Here is a 17,869-nt window from a genome sequence, read left to right on the forward strand (position 1 = left end):
ATATTGTATATATTGTATAAGTGTTAACATGAGTTGTTTTGAATTTTGAATAGAAAATTCATAAATAAGGTACCGGTATATAATTTGCTAGATTATAATTAGATTATTACTCGTTACTTAGATAAGGCACATATTAATTATTGATTAATTGTTCATTTATTATTTAATTTTGCACAGAAACAAGTCCATTTTTATATTTTATTTAACACCTTTGTCCCTGTAGCTTTTATTACAGTTATTTATTATAGATCTATTCTTCTATATATGCTACTCTTTTTTTTATTGTTTATAATCGGCTTCTGTAGATCTTGGTTGAATGTAATGTTTTGCGTTCCATGCAAGATCTATCGCACTAATTAGTTTAATGAGCTATAAAGAATCTCAGGGAATAGAGAAATACTTATGTATTACAAAATACAATTTTTTAAAGCGTTGTTTCACAAGTGAAATACCCTTTTCTACTTCCAAAGCATGTTATGAGTTTAAAATCTACAAAACTACGTTTTGTTGTGATTTAAACGGATAAACTGTAGGTGTAGCAAGGAAAATGGGTAATTGGAAAGCCTAACGCATGCAGATTTGCAAATAACTATAATAGTGTGATTTTATTAAATATTTGTGGTGAAAAAGTAAAAATGACATAAATACTTTTAAAAAGTGCCTATTCAAGTTTCAAATTATAGCCAATTTTTGGCTGCCTTAATTAGGTATTTTCAAGAAATGCATATTAGTAACCTGTATGAAATTGTATTCACTTTCAGAATATCAAGTTCCACTTTGATAGATTTCCTCACCGTTTATAAGTTATTTGTAAAAAAGCTAAGCAACCTCCTAATTTATAGAGGCGAGAAAATACTGAGTTAGAGATAGTTTTGATTAACTTTACAAATAAATCTACAGTTCTACTGGATAAATTTTGTCAGTTGATGGGTTGTAAAAAGCCTAATCGTGTAGATTTTGAATGATGAAAGTCTTGTTTAACATTTGCGGTGGAGTAAAAAAAAACAAAACAAAAAAACAAGAATACATTAAAAACGGATTTATTCCATTTTCAATTTATAGCAAATTTCGGCTGCCTTTATTTAGTATTTTCAATAAATACGTGGTATTTTGTAGGGAGTTTTATTCTCTTTCTGAATATAACTTTATTTACTTTCTACTTATTTGGTCGATTTCCTCACCATTTAAAAGTTATTTGGAGAAAGGTTAAGCAATATCCGAATTTATAGTTGTTAATTAATACTGAATTAGAGATCTTCTTGTTTAACTTTGTAGAATGAAATCTACCAGGTCTACTTGACAGATTTTATTAAATAATAGGTCAATGGAAAGCTTCATCGATGTAGATTTGCATAAATTATGAAAGTTTGATTTTTCTGCTAACGAGAATGACAGTGTAGCCAACCACACAGAGCTATTATAATTGAACCATTGGAAACTAAGCACTATAAGCAGTGAAATGTCACATGGGGGAGTCAGGCCCATCCATATATCGATGGTTAGGCCTTGCATATAGCGCTGAAATCGACTCTGCACCGCTTCACTAAAATAACAATTTTTGTATCAAAACTTAATAATTTGTACATATACTTAAAAAGGAAAATACATAGAATACGAAAATGTAACAAACAGTTTAAAATTTTTACCCTTAAAGTCATCCAATCCCCTTAAAGATTTATGTCAGTGATGGGTTTGCAGGTATGAATCATCAAACCATAAAATGAAACATGTGTTGATAATTTAACAGCTGACCCAGACAGCACGTGAGCTTGGACTAAACTTGGTTTTTACATATTTCTGAATTGGTATGACAAACTTGGAGTTTGGAACCCACTACAAATTTAAAACAGCTTTGGTTAAGTGAACTTGTGTGAATGTGCCAAAACTAAACTTGTTTTATTTACATATATAACCTGGTTGGCCAAGTCCACAATTTAAACACCTAACCAGACCCACGACAAGCTTGTTCATGTGAGTCTAAAGTGAGCAGTGCCATATGACAAAAGAATTTTCCCTCCACCCCTACCCAGAACGCTCCTAAAACCTGTTTCTTTGTGCTGAACCACCATTTTTGTTGGATTTAGACTTCCTCACTCTCAGTTGTCAGTTCTCACTTATCTAGTTCTGGTGTTGTGAGTTACTCGTTTCGTTACTAGTTGTGAGTTTTGTTTATGGTTTTGATACCAAGACGAAGCAAAGAAGAATTAAGGGATTCCTGTAAAGGTAAGATTTAAACTCCATTGATAAAAAATATACTTGTGTTGGTTAGTCTATGATGATATAAGTAAGCTACGTTAAGCAAACAATTAATTTCATAGCATCAAGAACCCGTAGAATTTTGTTTATAGCCTAAATCTTTTGTGCTTTAACATTTGACATACTCAGCGCTTCACTGAATCGACGTCACTCACTATACTATACTCTAACTCTAGTCTACTGCTGAACTCAACAGAACAGAACCAAAATTTGTGTTTAACCTAAACCATTATTACGTTGTTTGTATTCAGTAGCCGTATTGATGTGTAAGTTCCATCACACGCTGTAATCATTATAAAAGTAAAATAGTAAGAAATAAAAGTTCGATAACAATTTTAAAAACAAAGGTAAGTTAACACCCTGTGTTTGCAACACCAACAAATTCCAAATAATCAAATAATTATAACAAATAAAAATAATGAAAAATTATTTTAATAATAAATTTTAATAAACCAAATAATTCTAATGCAATTGTATTTTTTATAGATCTTCTGAAGCAGGCGGTGGAGTTGATGGGTTCAGAAAAGAAGTTGAAGGTGAAGTGGAAGATAGTGGGCATTGTATTTATTATATTAATAAATTGTCTTGAAATGTGAATGTCTTGCTTTCTAAACCTCATATATAAACAATATGTTTTCAAGATCACTCATAAAATAGGCTTCATTTTATCATAAATCTTTCTTGGTAAAAAACAAATTATAAGAAAAAAATGTGGGCTAGCAAATGAATGGTGTGAAACAGCTTAAATAGGTATAAATTATATTACTATAGCCTATTATAATAATTATTATTATTATCTCTGATCATGACAGTAATTGAAGTATATAAAACTTCGTACCAAGTTTTGAGTGAGTCTATAGGTGTGAGCTTGTTTGCCCAAGTCTAAAATGTGCTAAAACCAATTCCAATATGAGTCTAGGCCAAGTCCAATATGAGCCTACTAAAAGTGGGCTTGGGTCTCCAAGTCCATAATGAGCCTGTTTAATTTATCAGTGTGAGCTTGTTTGCCCAAGTCTAAAATGTGCTAAAACCAATTCCAATATGAGTCTAAGCCAAGTCCAATATGAGCCTACTAAAATTGGGCTTGGGTCCCCAAGTCCCGAACAAGTCCATAATGAGCCTGCTTAATCCACCAGACCCGTTTTGTATCCATCATTCCAAGCTTAGAGTGGGTTTGTGCCCATGAGTTCACTGTAGGTTTGGGGTTGGGACTTGGGTTGGACTTGGGGAGCCAAACCCATAACAAGTTGAACAACTGCCAACTTCGGTCTCTAAAACAAGTCAAAACCAAGCCTACAGACTTTGGTCCCTGAGTCTAAACCAGGCTTGGGGACTTGGGCCAATGGACTTGGAACAAGTTCCCAGCAAGCCCATTGTGCTGTTGGGGGATTGTTGTATTGTTATTTCATTAATTTTTCTTTGTTTGCATGTTGTTGTTCACATTTTGAATTTGTTGTTAACTGTGTTCCTTATGTTATGCGTGTGTTTCAAAAGTTATATCTGTACATTTGTCAATTAGTGAGTTAAGTGGTACATGGATTTCATAACTGTTATTTTCCCAGAGACAGTTGTATTTAACCACAACGGGCTCTGTTGCTAGTTTATTATAATTAACCAAAACCCCCTTAATCAAATTTATGTCATGTATAATCATGGTGGTGGAAGGAAAATACATAGGTGTGCTATTCCCGTCATATGCGGACGTCATCCAGATTGCAAACCAAAATCACCTGATCGTATTACCAAGTATATTTGTTTTTATTTTATTGGTTTAAAATATTTTTCTTAATAACGAAATGGTGTTTGCAATCTGGGTGACGTCGCATATGACGGGAATTATAGCACACCTATGTTTTTTCCTTCCACCATGATGTATAATAGTGTTGCATAGCAATAAAAACAAATATAAACTTTAAGCGTATTTTTTTTTTGTAACTCAAAGTTGATTTGGGGTTTAGCTTGCTTTTTTTTCTGCGATGACCAGCTGGCATGACAAAGACAACGACAACCGACAACACTGATGTAAACACTAAAAAGTGAAAGTGCGGTTTGAGGTTACCTGATTAATTTTGTTTATCTTTCTTGATCTGAAGAACCTATTTTCCTATTGTTTTAGGCTTTTCGTTTTAGCCACTAGCCGTCATATAACTTACTTCACATTGCCCGTGAAGTGATTTCCATTTCATAAATCTGACTTTTCATAGTAGGCCTATAAGTATAGCTGTTGGACTAGGTCTCTGTTTTTGTTATTAAATACATTGGCTTATAAGGTAAGTTTGTAAAAGTACCCATCTTTGGCTCACAAAATTTATTTTAGTTGCCCATTTTTGTCAGTCCAAAAGAACCATGTAACTTAGGGGACCTTAAACCCCTAAATTAGTTGGCTAGAGAATTGAAGAACTAGGACAAGCCTAGGGCTTATTCCAAACGACTTCTAGGTCAAACCGAGTTCAGGTTTTATACTAACTTCCTCAGCTGAAAGGTAGGTCAATAAGTTACAAGCCCATACCTAGACTGTGTTGTTATTCAATCAGCAAAAAATTAAAAATAGGCCATTTAATGACATTTGATTTATCCAGCTCCCTTGACTAGCCTAGGCTATATGATTGTTCTACCATAACTTACTGATCAAAAGGATTGTCTCCTCTTATTTTCAGTTATTTTTGACTCCTGCCGGATAGATCAAGCTATGTTTGAAATAGGCCTAGGCCTTCATATTAGCCTAGTTACGATCAATATAGTTTTTAATTGACTCGAGTTAGTTAAATAGGCTAGAATAGCCTATTTTCCCAGTTTATCAAAAATAAATCCAGAAATATTGTTAAAGCTGAGATTATGTCCGTGGTACTTCTTAATTAAGTTAGTTTTTTTAAGCAGCCCACTGTATAGTGCTGCATATTTTGCCAGATTTCAATTTTCCATCGTTAGTTTCCTCCCTAAGTGATTCTAGACATCATTATTTATTGCCGGTACCTTTGATTTTATCACTATAGTCCATATAGTCTATATTGGGAATTGTCATCACTGATGATGTTCTCCCAAAGTGATCTGGCGCATGCAAGTGTGAGTGTTTGTGTAAATACATACGGTACTTCTTCGATAAGTAAAATTAGTGGAATAAGTTATGGTCTGATGACGAGGTGTTGAGGTTCTTGGCCGAGGAATGGTGGTTATTTTTCTGAGTAGAAGACAGTTTCAATGATGTAGAGTGATATAATCGTGATTATGTTAAGTCGGTTGAAGTATGGTTTGAAAAGCTCCAGTGGGTCAAGAGGTAAATGTTCAGATTTTTCCTATTAGGTAATTAAATCTTAAAAGCAACCTAGTATTCATGTCAGGCAACTCAGTTTTTGGGCAGATGTGAAGCCCCATGGTGCGATAGGCTTACCATAGGCCTATATGTTTGCAGTTTTGATGGAATGGTAACCTGTCATTGTTATGTCCAGATTGGTGGTGTGATGGATTCTACGGATGACCAAAGATGGAGTTTCTTGCTCAAGTGATCAACATTAATCTGCCAGCATAAATGTTCACCATTTATTATTTGTCATCACTTTTGTTGAGTTAACCATGGGTATGTCCAGTCTGGTTCATTCATCAGTCGGCCTACTGAAGTTATTGTTATTAATCTGGAAAGTTATGTGTCACTGTCTTGTTTTTAATTATACAGTAAATGGTTTGTTACTTGTCTGTCAAGTGATCCTACAGTCGTCCACGGCAACCGGTTTCGAGACTGAAATCTCATCATCAGGCAGATAAAAAATGTCTTTTCACTCAAATTCAGGTCGTCGGTAAACACAAAAACACGAATATAAAACATGAAAACACGGAAGGTCATTGTACGAATATTTATAACTGGCCAGTACAGGACACTATGATGCAGCACGGGTAGATGAGGGTTCATGTCTTGTTTTTATTGGTTGTTAGGTTGATATTTTCACAGGCTTGATATGATAAGGGTGAGGTTATATACTTGAAAGTCTGTGTGAACAATAAATGGTTGTGTCGTCTGTGAAAAGTATACATTTCAGGCTATTGTCTAGTTTTGAAGGAAGGCTATTTATGTTGATAATAAAGAGAAGTTGGCCAAATATCAATACCTGGAGGATTCCCCTTGAAGTTTTTCTATGTAAAGATCTGGTAGTGGTGATGATATTGTGTTGATGTTATAGTAAGATACTGTAAATCTAGCCTAAGTTTTACATTGAATGTTAACTGATTAAATTCGTTCTGAGAATGGCCAGGTGTCGAATGTTGTTTGAAGGTCATGGAAAATCCAAACAAATGATACAGCAACAAATTTTACTCGCTTTTTATCATTCAATTTTAAATTAAATTGTCCACTTATATATTCAGTTCTAATAACAGTTTCTTTAACATGTGGCTAGAGTTTGCTTTTGAAATTTATGTAAAATAACTCTCTATACAACGGCGTAGGTATTGTGGTAGTAGACCTACAAATTTTCAATTAACATATTAACATTTTATTTCAGATCTCGAATGACTTTCCATAAGGGAAATTGTGACAACGTCGTAGAAGCGTTGACAGAAGAAGACCAACGGTTGAATCTAACGTTTGAAAACCTCGATCATATTCCTCCAGTTCTTCTCAACAGTTTTACATCCTCCATTAAAATATTGGATCTGAGCCACAATTGCTTTAGGTGAGTAAATAACGCTTTCAAAATCCCAGTTTAAACATTAAAAACATTTCAATGAATAAATGACCAATTTGATTGCTGACTAAAACATTGTTAACAGACATGGGGACTACTATTGGTTGGTAATGTTTAGTATGGAACCAATACAGCTGTTAAGAAATCTAAATCCAAATTTTGTGTAGAGTTTACCAATAGCCTATATGCATTTTATTACACAGTTTATCCAGCTTACTCTGAATTGACAACTTAACATCTAACAAAGAGTAGGTTGTCATTTAGGTCTGTAGGCCTATTTGTGGCCTGCCAAAGAACAATAGATTTTCCCTTTTTCATTGCAGTCAGCCTGCATATTTTGCATACGTGAATCTTTTGATTTGAATTTTGACATGTACACTCTGATTATCCTAGCCGTCAAGGTAAAGGTCGTTATAGGCCTCTATATTTATTTATTATTATCAGTCGGAAAACAGTAATTACTATAGTGTTCAAAGAAAAGTAAAATATCAAGCAATTTGTGAGTTGTTAAAATGAGTAGGCCTATTTGAAATAACTGTCAAGTATGACTTTAACAAAATAAAAGTCGATTTACTAACATCAGTTACAAAACGTAACTGGTCAGACACAGCAGTCACGCCACAGTAAAAAAAAAAAAATTAATGGATTTTCTATAGCGATATCTCATCTGGCACAGTTGCGCCACAAGTTCCGCCAAGTTGCTCTGAAGGCGTCCGTCAGTCAATTTCAGATTTCTTCCCACCGATATTTTTAGATTGCTGGGACGCTTGACAGATGTATTTGAGGTTAGAAATGAGCTTTTTTGTTATCCAAACGATCAAGTTTATGTTTTGAGTCATGTTTGTAACAATCAACAAGATGTACGATGAAAATTTTATGACTGTAAATACAGTAACAGAAAACTGTCAGAAACCAACTGACCGTCAGTTGACTGAGGATTTTTGTATGCAACTGAGACTAAACTGTGACTGGACTTGGGTGTGAATGGACCTTAATAGGTACTTTAATACTTTTTACTGAAATGACAACCATATGAAGGTAGGAATTTAAGCCAAGTATGAATGGAGATGAGTACCTATAAGATGAGTGGCGGGATCTTGTAGTCTTGTTACTGACTTTGTTATAGTTAGAAAATATTAATAAAAATACAATATTTAAATCTTAAATTCAGAATTTCATTTACTATCAACTCAAGACTCAAACGTAAACATAGTTGATCTTGTTTATATCAAAATAATATACAGGTTGACCCAAAGGAACCTTTAATAAGTATTACACAGTAGTTAAAAAGAATAAAATGGTTTTAGTACTGTACATAGTGAGGTAAACATTTGCCATGAGTTACCAAACAGTCATTTTTTGAAAATGACGTCACGCATATGGCGGCCATGTACTTCTCTACAAATGTTCATTCTGGTCTGAAAATCATCTGAAACTCGGGTCAGGAGGTCTTGTTCAATGCCATTGATCTCCTCTGTGATTGTCAACTTCAAATCCTCTGGAGTGCGTGGGCTGTGAGCACAAACACGCTCCTTAAGAAACCCCCAAAGGAAGTAATCACAGCTGGACAAGTCAGATGACCTTGGCGGCCACAGTATGTCACCAAAGTGAGAAATCACCTTGTTAGGAAATATTTGCCTCACGACTCTCATTGATTGGTGTGCAGTGTGTGGGTCTGCAAAGTTCTTGACATAGAAATTTGTTCAACATGTGAACATAGCGTTGAGAGTTCACTGTCACTGTTACACCATTTTCCTCCAAAAAATACGGCCCAATAACACAGGAATGAGATATCGCACACCAAACTGTAACCTAGGGAGAGTGTAGAGGTTGTTCATGAATCTTACAGGGATTTTGACTGGACCAGTAACGGAAGTTTTGTTTGTTTACCGAGCCATTAAGCTGGAAGTGGGCTTCGTCACTCATTAACAATATCATGTTCGGCCGTTGTTAAGCAATCTTTGCATTCACGATGCAAAGTTTACTTGTTTATTATAGTCGGTCACTTTAAGTTTGTGCACTACCTGTATTTTATAAGGATGAAACTTAAGATCTTTCCGAATAATTCTCCTTACCGATTCACAGTTAATGTTCAGCTCTTGAGCATGTTTTCGCACAGACCTGCTTGGGCTCTTATCAATGCTGCTCTCACTCTGGCGATGTTTTCGGGTGTTCTCGAAGTTCTAACAAGGCCTGGTGGTTTCTTTCTTGTTATATTCCCAGTTGTTCGGAACCCTGATGTCGCATCCGAACCTGGATGCGAGCGAAGGAGGATCAGGTGCTCGAAATAATTAACACATGTTACGTTAAGAAAAACCGCATTGGTGTGCGGGAGCCGGTGAGGTAGGACGATGACTGTTGTACAGAGAGTGTCGGGTGATCGAGGTAGCAGTGGGAACGGAAGGTGGTGTGATGGAAACAACCAATGGGGTTAGTTTATTTGATCAGACCATATGACGTCACATCGTACGATATCTAACGGTACATGGATCGAGCTAGCAAATTTAATACTTGTAACTATTTGAATCTGAATTAGAAATATACAATTCATTTTATAATTAAATTAATACACTACATTTCCTCCGCCCTTACTGCTAGTTATGGAAGCTTAGCTAGTTATGGAACATAGCTTGTATAAAACCTTTATGGAAATATTTATACACACAAATGGAAAACATCAGTAATGAAAATAAAAACACAATTTGAAAACATCAGAGTTAAAAACAACATTAAAGATTGTAAACATCGGTGCTGAAAATAAACACAAAAATATTGAAACATCAGTGCTGAAAATAAACACAAATATTGAAACATCAGTGCTGAAAATAAACACAAAAATATTGAAACATCAGTGCTGAAAATAAACACCATAGAATTGCAAACAAGCGTAAATATAAAACCATAACAAACAATTACAAATCCATTTTCTTTGGAGGATTCCTATCCCGTTGTGGATATCGCCTAGTATTAGTTGTAACAGGTGACGTAGCAGTCAGCTGATCGGGTTGTAAAGAATGGCGCTTCGCAACAATAGGACTATGCCGCTCGGACTGGCGTGTAGTTGGTGAGTGACGCGTAGTAGTGGGAGAACTCAGCTGTTGTGGCTGGGTGTGCTGGTGGGGCTGCCTGGCTGGTGACGACACCGGTGCTGACAATACACAGGAAGTAGTAACAGCTGATGTTGACGTCACGGGATCGTATCTGCTATGTTCCGTGTTGATGTTGCTGCCTGATTGCAATCCTACCAGCTGATCTATGTGTCGCTTCCAAGTTAAGCCTGTCTGTAGTTGTACAATGTATGTTACTGGCCCTAGTCGTCTAACAACCGTACATTCAACCCACTTATCCTTCCCTCTATAGTCTCTTGCTAGTACACATTGTCCTATAGCTAATTGTCTAGTATGAGTACCCCTTGCATTTATGATCTGTTTCTCTTGTTTTTGAGCAACAGTTGACTGAATGTTTGGTCTGATTAAATCTAACCTAGTTCTTAATGGTCGATTAAACATAAGTTTGGCGGGAGATTCACAAGTGGTACTATGGACTGTGTTACGATAAGAGATAAGAAATCTACTTAAAGCTATAGTTACATCCTCATTTTCAAAGATTGCACATTTTAATCTTTTCTTTACTGATTTTACCGCGTTCTCAGCTTGGCCATTAGAAGCTGGATGGTAAGGTGGAGTCAAGATTTGTCTTATTCCATTCTGTTTCAAAAATTTTGAAAATTCCTCAGAACAAAAGGGTGGACCATTATCACTAACTATTATTTCTGGTAAGCCAAATCTACAAAACATAGGCCTGAGTTTGTCAATGGTCTGTTTGGCTGAAGTGGAACTAACAAGTTCTACCTCAATCCATTTACTATGGGCGTCTAGTACAATTAAATATATTTGTCCTTTTAATGGTCCAAGGAAATCGACATGAATTCTTTGCCAAACATTGGGAGGAAATTCCCATACATGAAGTTTACTTTTAATAGGAGATTCCCGCTGTACAAGACACGCTGAGCAACTGTTAGTCACGGCCTCAATATCCTTATCAATAGAAGGCCACCATAAATACGACCTGGCTAACGACTTCATTTTTACAACTCCTAGATGTCCATTATGTAATTCTTTTAATAAAGCCCCTCTTAATGATTTTGGAATGACTACTCTATAGCCCCACATTAGGATTCCGTGTTCAACTGTTAGCTCAGCTTGCCTTTTGACATAGTCACTTAGATTAACGTCCGAATTGATTGGCCAGCCGTACAAAACAAATCCAAGGATTCTGTTTAACTCACTGTCTTTTTGAGTTTCCTTACGCACATCATTAAAATCTATTGGTACATCGCACTCTGATATACATTGGAGATATGTTCCTAAATAATCAATATTTACATTACTTTCTTCCCTGTCATTACAATTTAGTGGAAGTCTAGACAATTCGTCCGCGTTACCATGATTTTGTGATTTAACATAATTAATGTCGTAATCGTAACCTGACAAAAATAACGCATAGCGTTGTAGTCTGCCAGCTGCAAATGCTGGTAACCCTTTTTTCGAACCAAATATAGCTAATAGTGGTTTATGGTCTGTACAAAGAGTGAACTTCCTGCCCCATAAATACTGATTGAATTTATTTACACAGAAAACAATGCTTAGTGCCTCTTTGTCTATTTGGGAATAGTTCCTTTCTGCTGAGTTTAGTACTCTACTTGTGAATGAAATTGGTCTTTCTATTCCATTTTTGTCAACAATGCTTAACACTCCTGCGATGCCGTAGGGTGACGCATCACATGACAATTTAATTGGCAAGTCTGGGTTGTAGTGCGCTAGCACATTAGCTGAAACTAATCTTTCTTTTATAGCTTCAAACGCCTTTTGACATGACAAAGACCATTTAAAAACTACGTCTTTCCTTAATAATTGATACAAGGGTGTTAGAATGGTAGCAACATTTGGTACAAACTTTGCATAGTAATTAACTAGACCCAGAAAACCCTTTAGCTGTGTAACATCTTTTGGAACTGGTGTCTCTACAATGGCTTTGACTTTATCTTTGGATGTGGCAAGGCCCTCTTGGCTAATTACGTACCCTAAGTACTCTAAGTTATCACTGAAAAATTGACATTTATCTTTACTAACAGTTAACCCTGTTGACTTTAGCCTACTACACACTTCTCTTAGTCTCGACAGGTGTTCAGCTGTGTCAGCTCCGGTAACAATAATATCATCAAGAAATGAAGCTACACCCGGGATACCTTGTAATGTTTGCTCAATTACTCGTTGGAAAATACCAGGAGCAGAAGATATTCCGTAACAAAGTCGGTTATATGCAAATAACCCCTTGTGTGTACTTATGGTACAAAGTTTCTTACTTTCATCGTCTAAGCTAAGTTGCATATAGGCTGATGATAAATCTATTTTAGAAAATTGTTTTCCTTTCTGTAAGATTGCAAAAAGATCTTCAATGCGAGGTATAGGATGTCTATCTACTTCTAGATATGGATTTAAGGTAACTTTGAAGTCACCGCAAATGCGTATTTTGCCATTACGTTTTAGTACGGGAACAATAGGTGTACCCCAATCACTAGTTGAAACAGTGGAAATGATACCATCGTCAACTAAACATTGTAATTCCTGTTCTACTTTGTCTTTTAAAGAATAAGGTATAGGTCTTGGTTTGTAATACTTAGGTACTACATTTGATTTGAGCTTTAACTTAACAGGATCTCCATTGTAACAGCCTAGCTTAGTGGTAAATACCTCTGGAAATTTGTTTAATAAATCTCTCACAACTTTAGACTCATTACCTGATTCTACTTTTACTTCATCTGAAGTCGACATTACACTATTTACATTGTTGGGGATACTAACAACAATTTGGAGATCTTTAATCTTTTCTTCAAGATGTAGTCACAACAATTTTTATTAGACATATTAAACTTGCACTACATTTATTGTTTTGTCCGGGATTTTGAATTATTTTTTGAGGAAATTAAAGCTGGTAGTGTTTGTAACATTTATCTAATCGGCTTCATCTCAACCCTGGTCCTCCACTACCGAACTAACTAAACTAAAAACGGAAAACTTTGAATATCTTGTTAGTTAAAAATTACAAGTGTGGCCCCGGTCTAATGTGATCACGTAACCCCTGACCTCAAAATCGAGATGACCTCCATGATATCTGAGATTCTGGGTAACCAAGGTAGTCCCAACAACCTCAGTTAATTGTGAATATACTGTAATAGTGGGGTTATATTGTAAACAAATATGTTTTTTGCCTTCTAAGATTTTTAAATTCCCTTGTGCTATGATCATTGTATCTGTCAGTATTCGATCAACCCATTACAATACATATTACATATACAGGCATGGTCGCTTTACATTTTAAATTTTATGAAACTTTTATCAAATGTTTCCTGAATCAAAATAAATTTCAAACCGTTGTTAAAAAAGTCATTATCCCTCAAATTTTGCTGTGGACTTGTTGGTTGAGCGAAACCTGTTTGTCTACAAAAACCGTTGTTTGCAAAGCATTAAGTATCATTTTTACAGTTTAAGACATCAAGACAAATTAAACCATATGCTTGTATTATTCCTTTTATCACAATTAATGACCTATCTGCCAATGTATCCCTTGCTTGGACTACAATGTTTGCAGATGACACAACTTTTCTCAGTTTAAGCAATGATGCAAATGTCTTGTCTAATATTGCAAAAACTGCTATTTTAGAGGCCAAGCATCGATTTAGTGCTAATGGTTTGATTATTAATGAGAATGTAACTTAACACTTAGTCTGTCGGACTAGAAATAGAGTTGAGGAGTACAATCATTGACTATACACATCAATGAACCAAATGACATCAAAACTTTAGGTATAGTTATTGACAATTGTTTGACCTGTTCTCAACACATTGATTTCATTAGCTTTAAGTTGTCTAGGTATATTAATCTTCTAAAATGTCTTAGCAGTTTGACTCTGAATTATTTATATTCTGTGTATTATGCATTTTTTCACTCAATTTTAAGTTATATTTTTTTGGGGGGAAATAGTTCCCACGTAATAATATATTATTAATAAAAAAAAGGCTGTGAGAATAATAACTTGCACCGTAGAGCACATTGTAAACCTTTGTTTGTAGACACTGGCATATTAACTGTCATTAATTTTTCTATCCTGCATTGTCTGATTAATGTAAAAAAAATCAAAATGAGTATGTTTTGCACCAAGATATTCATGGTTATAACACAAGGAATAGTGGTCTTGTAGGCTGCAGAAAACTGCAAACAGTCATTTTGTTTCAGGTATTAAATGATTTGATAAGCTTCATCCTCAGGTCAAGTCCTTGTCTTTAATGTCTTTTTAAAAAAATTAACTTTGTGGCTTTTTTATAAAATTGATAAGTTTTAAATGTGATCATATAATTATTGTAGCTTATATCTTTTTACAATAATTATGACAATGTCAATTACAATATTGTATTGTTTAAAGACTGATTAAATGATTATTCATGAACTATCCACTCACTATTCATTGACTATTCATTGATCTTGTCCAAGTACACTGATTATGTTATCAAACAAAAGATTGTATTGACCCTGCAGATATTTGCTTTAAATAGCTGGGCTTTTTGAATTGATGACAGTTCACAAGATACGGTTGTTTAGAGTGGTTGGAACACAGGAGCTGAGCACAAGGCTCTAAGCCTTGGGCTCAAGTAAGCTGATGTAAGTTTTTCAAAATCAAAGTTTAAAATTCTTTTTGTTAATTGAGGGTTTTGTTAAAATTAATTCTTAGAATTCGATTAATACTACTCAACGGGACACTCAACCGTGGTTTTGTATTTGTTATATGTGTTCTTTGTAAATTTTGGATTAGAAATTAAGTTTATTTTGTAAGTTTTAGTTTAATTTCAGCTTTGATACAAATTCTCTAAAGTAATAGTAAGTCAATATGTATCTAGGAGAGCCAATGCTATGTCCAGATACACACATAAGAATAAGAATAATTTATTCCATTGCTCTTTTTTTTCAAAAAATTGAACACGCCATATACATTAAATAATAATCATCTTGTAATACAATTAAATTTCTTATACATCAAAACATTACATAATATACAATTAAGGTTGATAGCTTATTTTAATTAAAATTTAACATCCAAATTGCATTTGACAAATTCAATTAGCTGTAAAAAGGATTTTGAACATATATTCCAACTTGATAAAATATTACCAAATATTTCACCATATTCAACTCAACATTTGTAGTGTATCTAAAATAACCATCCAAATGTTTTTACACACAATGAAACTGATAAAGCATAGATCCTTATGTCATTATGAGTTAATTTTAACTACAAAGTTTTACTTCATATCTCATTGACTTTGCATACTGAAGTAGTCTAGGACCATTTAGTCAGCTGTTTACTGAAAATCATCATGATTAAATGAACCTCAACCAAGTGAGCTATCAATATCATATTTCTTCTATTAGTTTTATATAACATAATAGTTTAAGTTATATGAAAGATACTGCAGTACAAAAAGTTGTCCTGATATTAAGTTGTGATTAAAAAGGTTTGACCAAATGAGCCAAATGGCCAATTGAAAATACCTGTATTAAGCCTACCATCAAGTGATCCTGGTTGTTACAGTAGGCGATCGTTGATTTTGAACCTGAATGTTTTTATAGCCGAACACCAAGTTACAGTAATACATTTTTTTCTTGTCCCTGGGGGGTTGTAAAGAATTATTATAAACATATACATAAACAGAAACACGGACACAAAAACATGTAGCCAAATTTTTGATGTCCAGTTTCATGTCTTTTCACAACCTCATTGACAAAGAAATATTTGCACTATCTTAGTTTTCAGCTTCAAAACCAATGGTTGTCTAGCTAAAAAGCAAGATCATTCGGTTACTAGAGTTAATATAACATTCAATTTGTATAAACGTCACCAAGAATATAATAACCCTTATTAGTATTGAACATAGTAAAAGGTTGTCCTTAGTCTTGACTTGTTTAACCCCAATATTATTTTTCAGTGACCTGTCGTTCCTGAGCCAGTTTCCCAACTTGAAATGTCTAATCTTGGACCACAACCGTGTGAACTCGTCAACCACATTTCCAACAGTTCCCGACCTCAAGGTGCTCTGGTTGAACCATAACCACATCGATCGTCTGTTCCCCTTCGTTCAGCGACTACAAGATGCCTTTCCTCATTTGGAACAACTTAGCCTCATGGCAAATGAAGCTGTGCCTATCAACATTGACGACTCCACATTTTACCAACACCTGCAATACAGGTACCCTCAATACTGTATTATATTCTAAACTATTTGCATTCAGTATAAGTTGTACAAATAACTAAAAATATTAAAGCTCTGCTCTATCTTTATGGATCTTTCTAATAATTTTGTTTGTTTTTGTTTAATATTCCATGCCTGTATATTGTTTCTACTTGTTTAATAGAACAGGCAGTCTTTCTTTAATACTAGATGATTTAAAATAGAATTTATCGTAAATTAACGTTGATAGCAATCATAGGGATCATTGATTTACACATAACATAACATCTGCACCACAGTAAAATACAGTTTAGGGAATACAGAAGAATAAGAATTTTTTTTGTCATCAAAGGTTTGTGGGAGAGTTATAATTAGACCCACAAACTTTTCTTTTTACTGGAAGCATGCAGAGTTTGACAAATGTAAAGTTACTGTAGGATTCCTTATATTCAGCTACTGTTTATTCGGTCACTTCTCAAAAGCCAATACCAAAACGTAATTCCCACGGCTTACAGACACAGCTTTAGTCTCAGTTACTCTAGGGTTTTCATGGTTTATCTGTTTGTTTATATTTTACCCTGTTCACAACTTATATAGGCCTAATCTAATAGGCCTAACCTCTAAATAGTTTGCTATTTTTTAAAAGGGAGGTGAAAATGAAAATAAAAAAGTAAGTTCAGACTATTTTTAGGTTTAATAATCCTTGGGAAAATTTATTTAACACTAGTTTATGTTATTTGAATTCATGATATTTTTTTATGTTTATTACTTATTCCTGTAAAATACACTTAATTTAAATTTTACAAACATGCATATTTTTCTCAAAAATAATCCCAAAAGAGACTAACACTACTTTACACTAAATTTATTGATTGCACATTAAATATACAAACGACCCCCTCCTGCCCTGCCCTAGCTGTGGCCCTGAGAATAACAAAAACATTTTGAACTGTGTTTACCAGTTCTATTTTGCAGAAAAAATTAAGAGCTAAATGATAATGTCGTGAAGCAACAAATCAATTAGTTGTCAATGAAGTTACTAACATAAAATATATATGTTTTACCCAAATTATTCTACTATCCCTGCAGATGATTATATATCAATTTCAAAGTAAGAAAAAGAAAATTTATACATATAGCCTATTTCACTGTCAAAAAACACTAAAAATCTGATAATAATTATAAATCGACATACAACATGCAAACATCTTATTAAAACCTAATTTAACCCGTTCAGTTCCATGGTTCATAGTATTACCGTTGATTATACATACTAATAGCCATTGATTAGAGTAACAAACGTAAACTGCATTCAACTATTGACTATTGATGTTTTAAATTCCAGTTTTGGACTTATATACTCAAAGATTGGGAGTATATTTTAAGGGTTTTAAACACCTACAGAATAGTAATTATGTATATCACCAAGTTATAAAAATTTTTAAAGAGGAACTCGTCTTTGAACCTCATAGCATTTAGCAATCATAATAAATAAACACTAGTTTTGTTCTATAATAAAACGCATGTTTGGCTGTTAAAATTATATTTTCTTTTATTTAACTTGAGAACATTTTATCATTGAATAACATATTGATCTTCAGGATATATTGTTAGAGGTGTGCTTAAGACAAAATTTATAAAACCGCAAACCTT

General features: G+C 34.2%; 1 protein-coding gene and 1 long non-coding RNA gene across 2 annotated transcripts in view; both read left to right on the forward strand.

The window, feature by feature from the left end:
- Window positions 1-1,884: 1,884 nt before the first annotated feature.
- LOC128999164 (uncharacterized) lies at window positions 1,885-2,853 on the forward strand. The gene is made up of 2 exons (XR_008491242.1): window positions 1,885-2,223; window positions 2,743-2,853. It is a non-coding gene; the product is annotated as an uncharacterized LOC128999164 (long non-coding RNA).
- A 1,536-nt stretch (window positions 2,854-4,389) lies between these two features.
- The window catches only part of LOC128998464 (leucine-rich melanocyte differentiation-associated protein-like), a 30,698-nt gene continuing 17,218 nt past the window's right edge, over window positions 4,390-17,869 (forward strand). The window contains exons 1-3 of the mRNA XM_054424598.1: window positions 4,390-4,526; window positions 6,750-6,920; window positions 15,974-16,234. Coding sequence (XP_054280573.1) covers window positions 6,757-6,920; window positions 15,974-16,234 — 425 coding nt within the window. The 5' untranslated portion in view covers window positions 4,390-4,526; window positions 6,750-6,756. The remainder of the gene's footprint in view (window positions 4,527-6,749; window positions 6,921-15,973; window positions 16,235-17,869) is intronic.

This window comes from Macrosteles quadrilineatus, unplaced genomic scaffold (genome assembly GCF_028750875.1).
Source record: "Macrosteles quadrilineatus isolate MER2022 unplaced genomic scaffold, UCM_ALF_1.0 Scaffold_7__1_contigs__length_78375512, whole genome shotgun sequence".
NCBI classification, from domain to species: Eukaryota; Metazoa; Arthropoda; class Insecta; order Hemiptera; family Cicadellidae; genus Macrosteles; species Macrosteles quadrilineatus.